This window comes from Rissa tridactyla, chromosome 3 (assembly GCF_028500815.1).
Source record: "Rissa tridactyla isolate bRisTri1 chromosome 3, bRisTri1.patW.cur.20221130, whole genome shotgun sequence".
Lineage (NCBI taxonomy): Eukaryota > Metazoa > Chordata > Aves > Charadriiformes > Laridae > Rissa > Rissa tridactyla.
Window position 1 is genome coordinate 44,311,610 of NC_071468.1, and position 17,754 is coordinate 44,329,363.

A 17,754-nucleotide genomic window follows, 5' to 3' on the forward strand; every position below is an offset into this window, starting at 1 on the left:
TAAAATTCAAATTTGTAAAAGAAGAAAAAATAAAGTGAGTAGTTATTAATTTGTTGTTATTTCACAGCCTCTCACTTTCAAGATGAAGTAGGACTTTTTCTGCATTTTCTGTAATCCTGTGCTTTTGGCTTTTGGGGGTTTTAGGTTTTGTTTCTTCATTATATCTAATCCAGAATTAGATTTAACAGATTAGATTGTAGGTACAAATTCATCACTTGGACAAGGTGGTGCACAGATCTAAACCAGTGTGTCTTAGCTATTGCAGACTTATCCTTAAGTGATAGTTAATCATGCTGAAAAAGAGTTGTAGATAGAAATCATTTCACTGATAAAATCTTCGAGATTTGCAGGAAATCTACCTCATTTGTTAATGGACCATTAAAACTTCAATTTCAGTAGTTGTCACTGAATTAGTTATTTTTATGTAATTTAAAAACTGTTTTCTGAAGGACGCCTGACTTAATCTGTACTTGCCCTACTGAGGGTTATTTTTTCCTGCTTGTTCTGTTTTTCACTAAAGTTGTAGAAATTCTATTTGGTAGCTGGCAAAATTGATTGTGTGGGATGTGTATTGAAAATGAATTTTCCATTTAGAAAGAAAAACTATGAGCTTTAACCTCGAGAACATTAAGTTGATTCTTTTGGATGTCACTTATATTGCAAATATCAAAAGCTAAATAAAAAAATCTACAAATGGCAGACAGAAAAGGGGTAATTACTGCTATAGCTGCAACCGTCAGGATAGGATATAGGTTTAAGTATTCATATTTTTTTGGTTTTTTGAATTTTTTTTTAATTTTTAGAATTTTTTTCTTTGTTTGCAACCTAACAGTAATTCTGTACTGACAAAACCTGTACACACTCTTCCAGTACAGTTGGACCAGTTACTGTTTCTTTTAGAAATAACTGATAACAGCTGAGGATTACGTTTGCTTCTGTTGTGGCTGCTTTGTGGTGGAAGCTTGGTTACCCTGTGATCAGCTAATGTATTCAGGTCTTTCCTCAATATAGCCAAGACAGCTATTCAGCTAAGAACTGAGGAGCCTTCATCTTACAGCAGGAAGTTGCGTTACTTCCCTTAAGAGTGTGACTTTGCATGCTGTGTATAACATTCCATCATGAGCCCCATTTCTCTCCTCCAGTAAGAATTACTATTCATGTCTGCTCACAGTGCACCCCAAGTCTCCCCTTTGTTGCAGAACAGTTAGGAAAAAGCAACTACTACTACCAGGACACTGAAAGGAATAGGGTGAGATGTAGAAGCGCAGCTTTATGTTCTTCCCATTATATCCACCACTGCCCTTATATCACTTGGACCTGAAAGGGAATGTCCTTCCCTCCAGCCATGACCTCTCTGGCTTCGCTCTACCAGTTTCCCATGAAGCTGATGTGTCGCACTTCTAACAAATGCTAAGTAATTTCTTGCCCAGCTTGAAGGACTTCATTTTGATCCCTTCCTTTAATCAAAACCAAACTTTGCATCCATAAGACTGAAGAGAGTGAAGATGAACTCTAGTTTCCCAATAAATGTCATGGTAATCTTGTTCCCCTTTCCACAGTGGAGGGTTTTATTACCCACAGGCAACCTGGACCCCAGAAAGGGCAACAGCTATCCTCTTCGTGATTTTACAGCTTGCTCTGTGATACCAGCTCTGACTCAGCTTTTCTGGAACTGCAGCTTTTTCATACCAGCTCTGTGACTCACTGGATAGCTTTAGAAGAGAGATGTAAATAAATCCTGTTCTCCTATTTCTAGGCTGAGGAATAGGAGGACTTGGGGACTCCCTTTGAGCTCCAACTCCAAATCTTATGCATTTATAAAGCGGTTCTGAATAGGTTCTTTTGTAATCTAAAACTTCATCAAGCAGAACAGATATAAATGATCCTAGCAATGATGTCATGTCCTCCAGAGAAATGGAAAAAACGGCTGTTTTCAGATCTGGCTCTGATGGCAGATTTTTATTATTTCTCTGCTGATACTCTGGTAGTTTCCATCTGTGTACTATGGTGAAAGGAACATTGGAGAGTCTCATCTTGGTCACCTGTCAACTCCTCGTAAGAACTGCATAAAGAAAGCCTCAGTGGACTCTCTGTTACAGCAGCTGGAAGCCTGTTCCTACTTGTACACACTGCAAACTCATCTGTTTTGAGGCACAGCATTTTTGTAGTATTTTGCCTCTTCCGATTTTAAATACCTTTCTTCTCTGACGTAACAGGTAAGCATAGGCAGGGATCCAACGACTGCCTGAAACAATCTGTGTGTGAAGCAGTGCAATGCCTTTGGAGTCACTGCTGTCAACAATGAGAAAGTTATGAAAAACTGCAGGACTGGTCCCAGCTTCCACAGTTGGTCAAAAATCTCTCCAATAGTTGACAAATGTGTTTATCTTACAATTGAGTCACAGCTCCTATCTGTTGCCAAGTGGCGACAGCCCTGGGTCAGTGCTAGGCTAGCGCAGCGGGATATCTAATAATTCCCAGTGCAGTGAACTGGCCACTTAGCTAGCATGTGAGACACCTCTGTGAGATGCCTTACATTCCTTCATCCAGGACCTCTTTTTATAAATAAAACTGTCATGGCTATTAGAATCTGTCACTGTGGTAGCCTTTCTGCCCTGTTCTATATTAACAAACATTTGTGAGGTGCTGAGAACAATCAGTTCCTTGTAAAACATTAAGAAGAAGATATAACACCAGTGAAAAGGGAGGTCTTGGCAAAAAAAACCAACCCCCAAAATGAAAAACTCAGTTTCCTTGTTTCTTTCTCTTCTGTATGCTTTCACAGCTGTCCTTCTCTTCCTATAAACTTATTATGAGCTTTAGACTTTGCAGAGAAAAATTCAAATTTTCATCACCTCTGTCGTACATCTAACCTGCAGCTGTTGAGTACGTCGTAAACCACTGCCAGACAGGCACACACAACTGTGACATTCCTCAGCGTGCTCAGTGTGTGTACACTGGAGGGTCTGCCTACATCTGCACATGCCTCCCTGGCTTCTCTGGAGATGGGCGTGCCTGTGAGGGTGGGTAACACCACTTCTTGTGGGGTTTTTATACTCTTTATTGCACAACTTCGCTGATCATTGCAATGTCCTGTAGTTACTTGTGATTTAAAGTAGGAAATGGCATAGTTTAAGTCCCTCAGGCAGGCATTGCATTAAGCTTTTGTCTGTTCCTCCCCTCACTTTTGAATTCGCTCTTCAATATTCGAGCTACAGAAGGTCCAAGATGAGGTAAATGCAAAAATTGCAGTAGTTGTAATTAGCAGACCAGATCTTCATTTGCTGGAACTGTTTGCACTGTATTGATTTATATTTCTAAGGCGGTGACACATGATGCTCAGACTATGTAAAAAAAGTTATATTCCGTTTCATGTCATTTGGAGCACAGTGGGGAGCAACTTTACCTAACTACATGTTAGAAACCTTGCTGGCCAAATCCTTCTTCTCTTGATGTGTTAAGTCTTTTCCTTGAGAAACATAGGCATATATTTCTAAAATACCGTGCGAGTTAACAATGCTGGTTACCCATCGGAATAGCAGATTTGCTGGGAGTCAGAACCTAAAATACACGCATGCTTTTTTTTTCCCATTGCATTTCTGTATAGATGTTCTTCCAAAAGTCTCTAATTCTAATCAGATATCCCAAAATAGGTGCCCAAAAGTAATATAGTGGGTTTGCATTGTAATTCATCACTCTGATTTGTCTGTCAGGAGGAACACTTACCTGAGATTGATCTTTTCTTTTACAGATGTAGATGAATGTCAACAGGGCCACTGTCATCCAGATGCTTTCTGCTACAACACCCCTGGGTCGTTCAGCTGCCAGTGTAAGGCAGGTTATCGTGGTGACGGTTTCCGGTGTGTGTTAGGAGGTAAAATTTTATAGTTCTTGAAAGTTGCACCAGAAACATAATTTAGGAATTGGAGAATATGTGTTAACTTGGTTTCTCTCTGTAATAGGTTGTGTATTGTCTTATTAGGGTCTTTATTCTTTCTCAAGTCTTTCAAGTTTCGACCCTCACCAAGCTTGTATCAAAGTCTGTATCTTGACTGTTATCACTTTTCCGTGATATCCTGTTCAATGTCCTGTTTTATGTTTTGTTTGTTCTGTCCTCAGCAGTTCTCAGCCTCAAGCTGATACTGTCTTTTGAAGTTTCTTTATGTAAAGGTTTGACCACAGATTGATTTGGTTTGCATAAACACTAGTCATTTATCATAAAACATCTGGAACTGGTGTCAATGTAAATGATTACAGGATTACAATTACAGGAGAAAAGTGAAGCATGAGACCACAGTACCTTCACTGCTGTCTTTGGTGAGATCTAGATACCTACATGCCTCGTATAGCTGGCAAGAGTCCAGAAAGACTAATCCCTGTTTCTAACTAGCACTTAGTTGTTTCTGTATTTACCCAGTTTGTTCTCTATTTAGCAGAAAGCTCTTCGCCCTCCCCCACTTCTTTTCTTTGATTGTAGTTTTGCCCTTGAAGTATGAAACTCCTGATCTTGAAGGTATGCTTGAAAAAAAGAAAGTAAGGAACACTGACACACAAAGTAGCATTGTTACAGTTACTTTAATTCAAAAGCATGTCAAACCTACGGGACAGCACTCAGGTTTTGCAGAATGGTGAATGCTTTCATCCAGGAAATAAAGCCTAACTTCTGAGTATATTCAAACCCAATTCTCCTGCTTCTAAGATTCTTGCTGGTGGGCAAAAGACCCTGCACCTCTCAACAAACAGAAACAAACTGTGCAGCCAAGACTAGGAAAGGTGTAGGGCCAAAGGAAAAGAAAGCAAGAAGCAATATGACTGAGGAGGGAGGCGGTCTTTATAATTCCGCTTCTGCACTGTGGTCTTAATGATGTCCAAAGTATTTGATGATTCAAAATTGGGGTGTTTTAGTTTTTTTTAATAGTGGATGTGCTGGCTTAAAAATGCTTGTCTACATGGCACAATATCACTACCTGATGCATTGCTGAAACTTAATATTTTTCTTTTGCCGCTATATTCCCTAATTCCGAAGTTCTGACTTTTTTCTTTTTTTTTCACAATTGGATGCTCACGTCTTAAAATAAAAAGGCAAAGGACCTTTTACAGGAAAAGCATAAAAAAATCACAAGGTTTTTTCTGGTTTTAGATCATATTTACATGATTCTTCATCGTGTGCTCAACAACGTGTTATGTCAGATCAGCCAGTGCTTGTAGACTTTTCTATCACAGGTAAATTGTAGGAGGTTTTGCAGTGTTTAATTCTGAAGCCCTAGCTTTTGGCACTTTGTCAGTCTTTCAATACTATTTTTAACTGATTTTCCTTGCATGACTGCCCATGTATATTGTCATTTCAATGTCAGATGAATGAAGAACTACCTAGTGTTTCTGACCTGTGTCAAAATATTTAGCTAACCAACCAGCTGATAAAACCAGGACTATTCCTCCTAAGGGAGAAACTTGATGTGAATAACTTGCAGCAAAATCGAACCTTAAAGCTTACAGTTCTTCAGGAATAGTTAGCAGAAATATTGCTGTCATGTCTGGCACATCCCCTTTGTAGCTGAAACAGGTAGTTTGTTAGACTGATACTTGAATTCAACTTTGTTACCAGGACGCAATTAATTTCTTTGGAGTATATGCGATAGCATATCTAAGTGGGGTTCTTTTGTTGAAAGCAACACCTTTTCACATTGTCATGATATAACCCCAGCTGGCAACTAAGCATCACACAGCTGCTCACTCACTCTGCCTCAGCAGGATAGGGCAGAGAATCAGAAGAGAAAAAGTGAGAAAACTCATGGATTGAGATAAAGACAGTTTACTAGGTAAAGCAAAAGCTGCGCATGCAAGAAAAGCAAAACAAGGAATTCATTCACCACTTCTCATCAGCAGACAGGTGTTCAGCCATCTCCAGGAAATCAGGGCTCCATCATACCTAACGGTTACTTGGGAAGACAAATGCCATAACTCTGACCGTTCTCCCTCATCCTCCTTCCTCCTCCAGCTTTATATGCTAAGCATGACATCATATGGTATGGAATATCCTTTTGGTCAGTTGGGTAAACTGTCCCAGCTGTGTCCCCTCCCAACTTCTTGTGCACCCCCAGCCTACTCACTGGTAGGGTGGTGTGAGAAGCAGAAAAGGCCTTGACTCTGTGTAAGCACTGCTCAGCAATAACAAGAACATCCCTGTGTTATCAACACTGTTTTCAGCACAAATGCAAAATGTACCCTCATACAAGCTACTATGAAAAAATTAACTCTGTCCCAGCCAAAACCAGCACGCACATGCAGTGGTTAGTGTGTATACTAAACTGCTAAGCACAGTGTACTATTTTATTGTAGCTTTATGTCATTTTTTGCTGCTTATCCGGTACACTTCTTGACTTTCCATACTCAATACAATTGTATCTTGAATGGGGATCTTTCCATGTCACAACTTTAACGGTAGTAACAAAATACTTTGGAGAGTTTTGTTGTATCTGCTGTTTTAGCAGGTGGGGATTTGCCGGGTTTTGTGAATCTTCATGTATGCCTCTCTGATTTATTTTTTTTTCATGCTTTTTTGTATTATCGGTAGAAAGACGTGCTTTAGAAACAATTGTAGCATTTGGTTCTGCTTGTGAAATGCTCTGAGCAGAAAAAAAAAATCTGTGTAGATAAGTCTCACTTTTGCTGAATCCTGACTGAAGTACAGAGTATATGTAATGCTCTGCTAGTCTGCAGCAATGGCAGCATTTACAACAAACTTAGCTACTCCTCCCTTCTTAAGGGAGTTAATAGAACAATAGCTGCCCTTGGGTTGTCATCTGTTGCTAAAGCTTTAGTACTTTTAAAATGGATATATCCAACAGTTAATCATTGCCAGGAGATAGAATCAAAATACGCTTTCTGAAGCCTAGTAAAAAGCAACTTAATTTACTTTAGCACCCAATCTGTAAAGTAAGTTGCTTCAGAATGGAGGTTCCAGATGAGGCTGTATTGTATTCAGTTGTAATTAGAGACCCTTTCTTCCCCTTTTTACCCACTAAGGTTTTGATCTAATTAGCCTCAGTCAAGTCACTGAAGTCTTTCCTGGTTGATAATAGCATGGAAAGTTTCATTCATCCAAATACTCAGTTCTTTTTGCTGTACCCTTTTCCAATCCATGTGCACAATTGCTTACTTGTTTCGTGTCTTTATTATTATATAAAACCTACTGTTGAATCTTACCACTGCTGAATGGCAACTCTTGAAACCAGTAGACTATCAAGTACGATGGATTTGAGTTACACACAAGGGAATGTCTGTAGGAGTGAACCAGCAGGCTAATGAAAGAGTTAATGATGCTGGAATGTCCCACTGCTCACAGCTATTAAGAAAAGTCTGTACTTCATTATTTCCTCACGCTTCATTTTTCCATTTCAAAAAACCAGATGTCTGAGCGTTTCAACCCCTGCAGACCCCAGACGCTGTTTACTAAACAGAAACAAATCTAGATTCTTGGAACTAGGGATCTGACTGTTAAGAGCCGTTCTCTGGTCCTCTGTATACAATTTGTTTCACATGAGAAATGCACTTAACAGGGCAACACTGTAAGTGAAGGATTACAAAGGAAAATGAGGGGACAAAGGGAAGTGTTATTTTGTTTTGGGTTTTTTCCTCTTCTTTTTTGGCAATGTCTGAGAACAGCAATTAAAAATGTCGGTATAACTCCTTGTGATATGTGGAGAATAAAGTGATCCTCATAGGAAATTAAAAAGCACTCTCTGATTACATACTGATTCCGGACAGAGTTTTAAATCACTTCTGTCTTTAGCTTGTGAATGAAAACCTGTTTGAGTAGATCTTTAAAAATTTGTGAATGCTATGGCAGAACTAATTGAATTTGGTTTAGCGTATCAGACTGTAATCCCCCCTGCAAAATGGATGGGAAGAAGTCCATGTTTCTCATCCTGTTTTCTCAGCCTCCATCTTCTTTTGGAAAAGTCCATGAATTATTTTCTGCAGTACAGCTGCAAGAACTTTCCTTTATGAGCAAAAAAGACTTTGAATGTTTGTATATGGCTTTAGGTTGTTTGTTTGTTTTTATTTTGTTTTGTTGTTTCTTTGTTTGTTTTTCCCTATTCTGTTTGTTTCTTTGCTTATGTGGGAAATGTGTATGTGTATGTTTTTCATCTGGCCCGCTTTCCATATCCATCCTATTTCCATTTCAGTTTTTCAAGTTCCATGATATATTTCAGTGACTTTTAAATTCCAGATTGCTACTGGTAGTTTATGAAACAAGTGAAAAAAATATGTTTAAAACATCAAATACAAATTTATTGTTTCTGAGGAAGGGTATACATTTAGTTTGAGTTCAGGATGCATCATTCTATCTAGTCTGATTTGTGTGTACTGTGGTCCATGGAACATGAATTCTTCATCAGGCCTTTAATCTCTGCTCTGCACTACAGCTTCTCTCTTAGGACCTCTTTTCTGTACACTGGTTCAATTTTTCACTATCCTTTTGAACTGTGGTTACTGGAGTTGGACCCAGTATTCTCTGAATAATCTCCCCAATCCCACATTGCTTCTCTATACCTGTGTGATGTTCCTTGTGCATGTGCTGAATTCTTATTTATAACCCCTCACAATCCCTACAGCACTGAGCTGGGTGTTGGCAGCTTATCTGCTCGCAGTTATCTGCTGATATCTATGATCTGCTGATAGTTGGGTTTTTTTGTGTTTTTTTGTGTTTTTTTTTTTTTGTTCTGGTTTCTAAGATGAGTCTATCTTTAGAGGCTGGTCTACACAGTGTATTCCAAGAAGCATAACTTTCCATTTGACTGTGTGAATCTACTTGTTGACTTTAATGAGCTCAATTTACCTAGTGATGAGGTCCTGTCTTTCTCGTGTTTTGTGGCCTGTATCTCTTCACAAATGATGCAACCTGTGGTTGTATATTTTCCTCAGGAATCCTAACGAAGGAATTAAATTTCTTAATAAGGTCATTTACAACTAAGTAATATGGGAACTTAATAGAAATACTACTACTTCATGATGTTTGCCCACTGACTCATGTAATTCAGGTTTTAATCATTTATCAAATTAAGGTAGCCCACAGTATGGTGCTTTGTTTTGAAAGTAATAATGTCCCGTGGGCACAAGTGGAGTGCCCAGGGAAACACAAAGTTACTTGATCAATGTGTTACCTTCATCAGCCAAACATCAACTGCATCAAAACTCACTGAAAATGGATTTTTACTCAGTTTTATAACAAATGCTAATCAGTAATGTTTAAACATCGATACAGAAAAATACTGAAACTTGATCTTGCTGTTAATAAAAGGCTGTTGCCAAGTCCGCTTTCCTGCACCACTGAAGATTACCCAGGTTTTGCTCTCACTGTTTGTTCCATCTCTGACAGTATGAACTAATGCTAGTGCATGCCATTTTTCTCATCATTGAACTGATCATTTGACTTGACTTTCAAATGTGAGTTTCAAGAATAGTAAGTACCTCTGAAAATCAGGGCTGGTAACCCCTGGATATGGAGCCTTGAAATAAGCAAGACTTATTTTCTATTTGCTATGATCAAGTATAGACGTATAGATGTAACAGCACTGTTACACCAGATAAGTCTTACTTGCTCTTAGCTCCACCCGTTGTAGTTAACGGTAGTTTTCTTGATACCAGTCAAGAGATCAGAGAACTCTACTAACGTAATTGTTCTGTATCTTTGAAGAGTCTTGACTGGATGAAATATTACTGTATTTGTATTAAAGGAAGAGCACTATGAAACCTCACTTAGGCTGTTGTACTGAAGGAAAGGAAAGTTACAAGCCATAAAGTTTATGTCTGGAAGCTGGTTTACAAACTAGCCCGTGTACTACCTAAATGTGTGCTAATTCTTGTTATATGTTTTGTATAGCTTGTGCTGTTAGCTCATCAAGGCAGGGAATGTGCTTTATTTACTGTGTCAGTCTCATCTTTCACAGTCTGTCATAGCTAGCCTGTATGAAATGACAGTTAATTAATGCAATTTAAAACTTGCAAAATCAGGGCATCTTCTCTTAAGCACACTAAGTAAAATGTATGACTGTATAAGCAGTATAAACAGATTGTTTATCCCAACCAAATGTCATCTCTATCTAAGATTATTGTGCTTTCATTGCTGCATAGACTATGACACTGGACTGGGATTCATCTCACGTTTCTTTAGGTGTCTCTAAACTGTAAGCATATAGTAATCCTGCTTATGATTTGGAGATAAGGAGAGAAAAAATTCAGTATGGGTTCCAAGTGACTGGTTTGGACTCTCATAACTATTTTAGGGGCTCGTTTTGGTTTATAAATTTTAATATTGGCTAAATTCATGTTACTAAGTTGAAATGAGTTTAACGTTGAAAGACAGGTTAAAATCATTGAATCAGCACAGATGAACATGGTAACACTGATTTTATTTCTTTTCAGAATGTTTCTCTAACATAGATTACTTATCACACTTGAGACTGTTAAAAAAGTTTGTCACAAATATAAGAGACTTTCACGAGCACAGAAGCAGTGAAATGCATACTTATTCCCAAAAGTGAGTGGCAATAGGGTATTTGACATCTTTTTATGCAACTGAAAAATCAGTGTTGATATAACATTTTTTAGAAAGAACAAATCATATTCTCTGCCTTCTAGAAACTGAGTACTAATTTTGAAAATTAATTTGTTTGACTAGCCTCTCGACTTTAGGGGGGCTAACGGCATAAGCAGGCCATTTGTGAGATTGGTTTTATCATTGCAATATAGGTACTCTTCAAAAATTCCATCAGTACTCCTGTATAAAATCTGCAGCTATAAATGTAAACATTGTTTTGAAATTAGAACTAGAAGTTAGTATTTTAAGTTACCAATAATACTGATATATTTTATGTATAACAGCTGGGTCTTTTCTGGGAGTCTGTATACACTCCTTTGTATAATTCATATTTGCTAACTCATTTTCATAAAGTTGATCTAGTCTGTTGATTTAAAAAATTGTAAGCTGTTGGATACTTTCTAATTCTGGGAGTTTCAGGTGGGAAGGAAAAACAACCAGTTTCTACGTTTGTTTTAATATCCCACTGAGGAGGAGCTAATAGTGTCTCTCAAAGATGACATGAATGCAATGAAGATTTTGTTCTGCAATGAACAAAAGAAGAGTGGGTCAGTTTACCAATATTCTGTATTCCCCCTGCTTTCTCTCATGAGCAGTGCATATAATTAGAGCTTAAAAAAAAAAAAAGTGTGGCAAAACTGTTCGGTTACTGGAATGAACATTTATTTTACCAGCATACTGCATAGTGCGTTGAATACATGCAAACAAAATTTGAGATAGATAACAGAGGCTTTCCTTCAGGGTCTGGTTTTGTAGGTTGATTCAAGACTCTCCACCACCCACATTAAAGCTGATGCCAAATATTTCAGTTGTTTAGAGTGAACTGTTCTCCAGACATTTATATTTCTCTAATTGTGTCCAGGTGCATGAAACATGTCCAAAGCTTTTGCTTACATAACTAGTTTAAGTAATAATAAAAAACTACCCTTCTTTTTTGTATTTGTGTGATTTACACCACAGTAGTCTGTGGGCGCATGGGATTAGCTTTTTGCTCAGCTGGGCTGAGTCTAGTCTGAGCCACACATAGCTAATGCTGTCCACCAGGCAATCTAAAAACAAGGAAGAAATAGATGGCAGTGTAATGTTAAAGCTTCTTTAGCAGGCATTTTGTGATAAGTATTTCTAACTGTCTGTAGAAATCATTAACAGGGAAAAGATACTCCCTCATAATTAGAGTTCTTTCTCTCCCAATGCACAGAACCCTTCAGGAATCTCAAGTGTAAAGTAAAACTAAGGTGGATTTCTTTGTCTAGAGAAGGAAAAAGATTATTTTTATTTCATTCTTTTAATTTCATTATGTTGCTTGGCATCTAGAAGGATATATTGATTCAGATGATATTCCCTATTACATGACAGACAATGCCACAAGAAGATGTTAATTTTAGTCCAGACTACTTTGTAAAATTGAAACCAGAAGAACCAAATCCCTGATATCCTGATAATCTGGAAAATTAGTTTTTCCTCTGTAATCTCTACAGTAATACACATGCACATGGTGTACCATTGTACATTATATGTTTCTCTGCATGCATAGTAGTATTCCTGTTTTCTGCTTAGCCTTACTTATATGCTTTACCAGGGACTGGACAATCTGTCCCTGCAATTCCTTTCTTAGGTCTAAAAGTATCAAATGAGTGCTCAAACTTGATAACTGAACCCTAAAAACCTAATATACATCAAAGCAATTAGTTTTTTCACTTCCGAGGCTCTATAGAGAACTCAGCATCTGCCTCATGTTGTGTTTTTCTCTAGTGGCTCTGAAGGGAAACTCAACTTTTAGAATTACAAAAAAACTTTTATCCACTGTATGGCCTAGCTAATTAGTCACATTTTAAGGCCCATGAATAACTGCCAAATGAATAGACATCCGTTCACAAGTCAGACAGAATGTTCTTGCTAATGTGCCTCGAGGAGAAAGACAGTGTTTTCCAGCTTCTGTTTAGGACGTTTCAGTGTAAGAAGCTGCAAGGGGGCTGTTTGTTCTGTTTTAAACTAGGCAGTGAAAGATAAAATGACATTAATTTAAGGCAAATGTATCATACTTACACAGGGCAGACAGTTCCCGAAGGTGCACTGAAGGCATATGCCTTCATGGTTTGTAACAGCGCTGTGTTCCTCCAGCAGTAAGAATTCTTGCATTGTACGTGGTCAGCATACACAAACTGTTAATGAAACATAGCAATTAATTAAAACAGAAATATTCACTGATCTGTTGGGTTTTTTGTTTTGTTTTGTTTTGTTTTTCACAGAAGTCGAGAAGACCAAATGCCAGCGTGAACGAGAAGTAGCTCTTGGAAGTGGAGGCACTTTTTTCCCAAGGGACATAAGAGTTGTTCACTTCATTCCCCAGTGTGATGAGCATGGGAATTACCTACCCACTCAGTGCCATTCTAGCACTGGGTATTGTTGGTGCGTAGATAGGGATGGAAATGAGATTGACGGCACCAGAAGTGGCCCAGGAGTTCGACCACCATGTAAGTGGCTGAAGCGCTTGTTTCTTCTGGGTGTCTCTCCACCCAAGTGCACTGTTTCCCAAAGTGGGGCTTAGTCACGGCCCTGAGACACAGCACTGACTTGGAGCAATGCAGATCTTTGCTGTCCCAGTGATGATATGCCTCGTGCTGCAGCCCTTCGGTAACTCCAGCACACGCTTTTCATTCAGCCAGGGCATCTGAACAACTGTGGTGAGCCTCTGAATAAGAATATGGTTTTCTAACTTCTTCCCTGCCTTGAAATTGTGAGGGGCCCCTATAGTTTCTGCCCTCTGGGAGGTGTGGCAAATCTGAATGTGTGGTAGCTGACTTTGCCTCAGGAAATGAAGGACGCTCCTTCCTACATATTCCTCACTTCATCTGCAAAATAAGATAGGTTTTTCTAAACATTTGAAAGAAAGAGCAATTACAGAGCTGAACATGAAAAGACCTATTGTGTCAATTGCTCCTTCTCTGTCAGCCAAGGGGAAAAATTCAGGAACTTTCTGCATCTGATTATAGTTATTAGTGTCAGCTTATAGGGCTGTTTCCTTCTAAGAAGTCTGACTGTAATTGTGTCTCTGCAAATAACAAGGAGCCTTGTTATGCCGTACAAGCTGATTTTTTCCCCATCTGTTTCCTTCTCCATTAACAAGGTCTGAGCACAGCAGCTCCTCCTGTTGTTATTGGGCCCTCTGTTCGACCAGATACAGTACCTCTACCGCCAGGAACACACTTGCTCTTTGCCCAGAGTGGTAAAATTGAACACGTTCCACTAGAGGGAAACAATATGAAGAAAAATGGTGCAAAAGCATTATTGCATATTCCAGTAAGTAGCCTACTATACTAAGTCCATGTGTTTTTAGAAGACTTGTGACAAAGATGAGTGTTTACCTATGTAATTTGATAATTTACGTTCCAAACTCAATTTTTACTCTTGATTAAGATTTCAGCATCCCATCACTTTGTCACTGAAAATTCCTGATCTGACTAGTCAAAAAGCCTGAAACTGAGCTATAGAAAAAATTATTTGCCTTTAAAGGGTAGCTCATAAGACAAAAATCTAATATTTGTGATCTGACATGCCTCCAACAGCTCATCATATAAACTTTCCTGTACTCACACTTCCATTGGCTTTCTGACTGATATAAAAGTCTAGGAAACCTAGAAGAGCAATATGTGGAGAGACCTCTTTTTTTTCTCTCTTACTCCCTCAAAGTTTTTTCCTAAGTCTTGATCTCTTCCTGTTTTTCGGTCATTTATCTGCACTTCTTGCCTACAGATATATATAGATTTTATTTTTTTAATTCTTTTTTGCTTCCTTCTCCCTGTGCAGGCCCAGTGGGTGGTAAATCTTTTTCCCACACTTCTTACTACTGTCTTGAGAATTTTTTTTCCTTGAAAATGAATCCCTGATGCTGAGAACCTAACTCTTGCATCACCTGTGACACGCCAACTCTTCTTATTTTCAGTTGCATCACATTCGTTTTGCCCTAAGCCTGGGTTTTCTGTTTTCATTTCAGTGTTACTGTATTTATAATAGATAGCAATACCAGGCAGCATGCTGGCCTCTCTTTTACATTATGATGAATATTTGGTAGACCAAGCACTGACTAAATTACACAGATTCAGTTCAGTAAATAGTACCACAAACTGCTGTGATGCAAGGGCAAAATCAAGCTTTTGTCTCTTGTCTAAACTACTGCTGCAATAACATAAAAATGAAGTAAAATACTGGGTGCAAGATGGGGTAGTTCGGCCAATAGAGGCATGATTCTGAATCCTTGTCAGCTAGTCTCATTGTTTACTTGATCTAGCTTAAATTAGAAGTATCTCCAGGAAAGAGCTTCCAAGAGGTAAAATGCAATGCTTCATTAAAACTTTCAGTTACAATGAAACTTTCAGTCTCTGCTAACAGTGTTGTCTCTGTGTTGTGTATTTGCAAAGTGACAGTGTTTAGCAGCACAGAGGTGTTCAGATTGTTTTGTAATTTACAGCATTAATGTATGCTGATGAATAAGTGCATCTGTTTTAATGCATGGCTTTGGACTATCTTTCTAAGAAGCTGCAAGTTACAAAAGCAGAAAGGCGATAGATCTGGGAATCCATATGAAATTATCATTTTACCCAGAAAGTCTCTTTAATTTGCCTGGAAGAAAGAGTTTCAACTCTAAGTTCAAACACTAGTCTTGTCTTCTTCTGCCTGGAAAATTGCATATATATGTTCCTTGTCCCTGAGCATGTTCTTTCCAGCAGAATGATTTATGGAGTATTTGTTTAAGATTTTTTTAAAAAAAAAAAAAACAAAACTTACTTTGCTAGAACTTTTTTGAGTCAAATGACTCTGTGTAGGTAGCACTGCTGAAATGCAGACGTCATGCATGGGTTGATGAATATGCAGAACACAAGTCAGATTTGATAGAAGTTGTTATTCCTCCTTGAAGGGAAAGAATGAGAGAAAAAAGCACAGGAGGAATAACACAGTAAAATAAAAACATGAGCTTTCCTTAAAGAGATATGCAGGTGAAGTTGCAGAATTGAGACAAACTGTTCAGTAGTAATATCTACAGTGCTTCTTTGAAATAAGATAATTGGAAATGGTGTCTGCTAGTTAAAAGGGACTTATAATTGAAAGTATTTTTTGAAGCTATTCTACAATGATTGCTGCCCAATCATTTTCTCTGTCTGTCTTCCCCATCTCCCACCTTTTTTCAAGAATTTTGTTTTTTCAGGATTGAGTCTTAGATCCATAAGCTAGTGCTGCTGGCAAATAATTGTTGTTTAGCATAAGCTGATGTAACTTGCTTGTTGACCAACAGGACAAAGTTGTTATTGGAGTTGCTTATGATTGCACGGACAAGATGGTATATTGGACAGACATCAGTGGCCCTTCGATCAGCAGGGCTAGCCTGCATGGTGGGGAGCCAACAACCATCATCAAAACAGGTAACGGCAAAAAATTCTTCCTCTTGCTACTCCCTAGGAATGGCATTAGAGACTTGAATTTAGTAATATATACTTCCCAGGTTTTGCCTGAACTTTAGCATCAAAAGTTGGTGTTATTTGGATAAAAATAACCAAAAAGTCTGAATAACATAAAATGGAAATAAAGATCTGTTCCCTATGCAATAGGGAATGCAAAAAGTCATTTCTCTTTAAATAAAATAAGTTTAAGGCCAGAAGTGGGAGCAGTATGTCAGTGAGATGTTTCTGTCCTTACTTACAGTTGCAGGATACTGTATCTGTCTAACCATTGAATATCTTGTGAACATTGCTGGGGACATTTTAATTGAAGGCTGAGGGATTTGAAAAATGAATCAAGCTTCTGTGGTGCTTCTAAAGCATATCTCAAGGCACTAATGGATGCAGGGTTCAGAGCTTCACAGTCAGGGCCGTGTGTCTCAGCTCCTCTCAGAAATGTTTAGAGGATTTCTGTACCCAGTTACAGTCCTAGGCTGTGATTATATTCTTGCTGTGTTTAACAAAGGAAAAAAAACCTTCTTTGGATGCTATGTCACTTCTGGGGAGGAATCTGGAGGTAGGCTTGAGGCCTTTACTGCTCTCTACCTGTGGTGGCATCCTTAGGGCTGCCACTATAGTGGGGCAGCACAGTTAGTACTGTCAGGGCAAATTCACAGGTCATGACATCCCAGATTTTTAAAGTGCACTCAAAACCTCACTTTCCTATGTTGAGGATTGGCTGTGCTATGTTTTGCCCATCTTGGCAGCCTTTGTGTAGCCTACCTCTTTTAGACTTGTGTCTTGTCAACCATACTGATCAGAAAGGGTGGTTCAGCATCCTTCCTGAAAAGGTCTCATGTCCCTGGCCATGAGGAATGGAACGCATAAGTAGGCTAAGCTCAGACTACTATAGATAGACATTATTCATGCAATGTCATGATGCAATGACTACAAGATGTAAATATGTGAGGAAGGACGGTTATCATTAAAACCTAGGTCATGTGCTGAGGTAGATCCACCATAGTTCAATGTATGTATGATCTGAAAATGGGATTGTCAATTTGCTGTTGAATGGATATGGAACACAATCACAACTAAAGCAGACTGAAGAGTTGCATTTATATGTTCACATGGAATATCATCTGTGAGCGCCACTCCTTGATTTTTTTGTTCTCGCAAGCAAGGTAGGTAATCCACTGGCTAGCTGAGATTTGGTTATGTGTAGTCTTTTTCTCTCCTGTTTCTCTGCCTGTCAGCTGCCTGCTCTGCTGAGAAAGGACTGGTGAGCAGGGAGGTTGGAGAGGAGAATCCTTGCTCTCTGTTCCTGGTCTTGGGGATTAAACAGCTGAAAGGTGGTTAGGAGCTGTTTCAGCTGTGACTTTCCATGTCTCCCACTCAAGTTGTAAAATAAAAGTGAGTACAGCCACCTTGCTCAGTTTTTCACCCTTGCAATTGCTCAAGGTTTCAAGAATTGGACTAGAGGGTATTGTGGGGTTAGGGCTTTTACAGTTTATGTCCTGTTCCTGTACTCTTTCCCCCAAGACTCTGCTGCTCACTGCAGTCCATGTTCAATTTAATTAGAAGGGTAACTGTCAGGCCATGCATCTTAGATATTAAAACCTTTTTTAAATGGAAAGGGTTAAAGGGAAGGACAGGTTTGGAGAACAGAGTGAATGTGGGGGCATTAAAAAGACAACAACAAAAGTAGCTGGAGGCACT

The 17,754-nt window shown here is 38.7% G+C and overlaps 1 protein-coding gene across 2 annotated transcripts in view; it reads left to right on the top strand.

Moving 5' to 3' along the window:
- The window catches only part of NID1 (nidogen 1), a 48,211-nt gene that overhangs the window by 19,031 nt on the left and 11,426 nt on the right, over window positions 1-17,754 (top strand). The window contains exons 11-15 of one of the 2 annotated variants that reach the window (XM_054196060.1): window positions 2,880-3,023; window positions 3,752-3,874; window positions 12,853-13,077; window positions 13,731-13,903; window positions 15,894-16,020. In XM_054196060.1, coding sequence (XP_054052035.1) covers window positions 2,880-3,023; window positions 3,752-3,874; window positions 12,853-13,077; window positions 13,731-13,903; window positions 15,894-16,020 — 792 coding nt within the window. The remainder of the gene's footprint in view (window positions 1-2,879; window positions 3,024-3,751; window positions 3,875-12,852; window positions 13,078-13,730; window positions 13,904-15,893; window positions 16,021-17,754) is intronic. The other variant, XM_054196061.1, reaches the window with a different exon arrangement.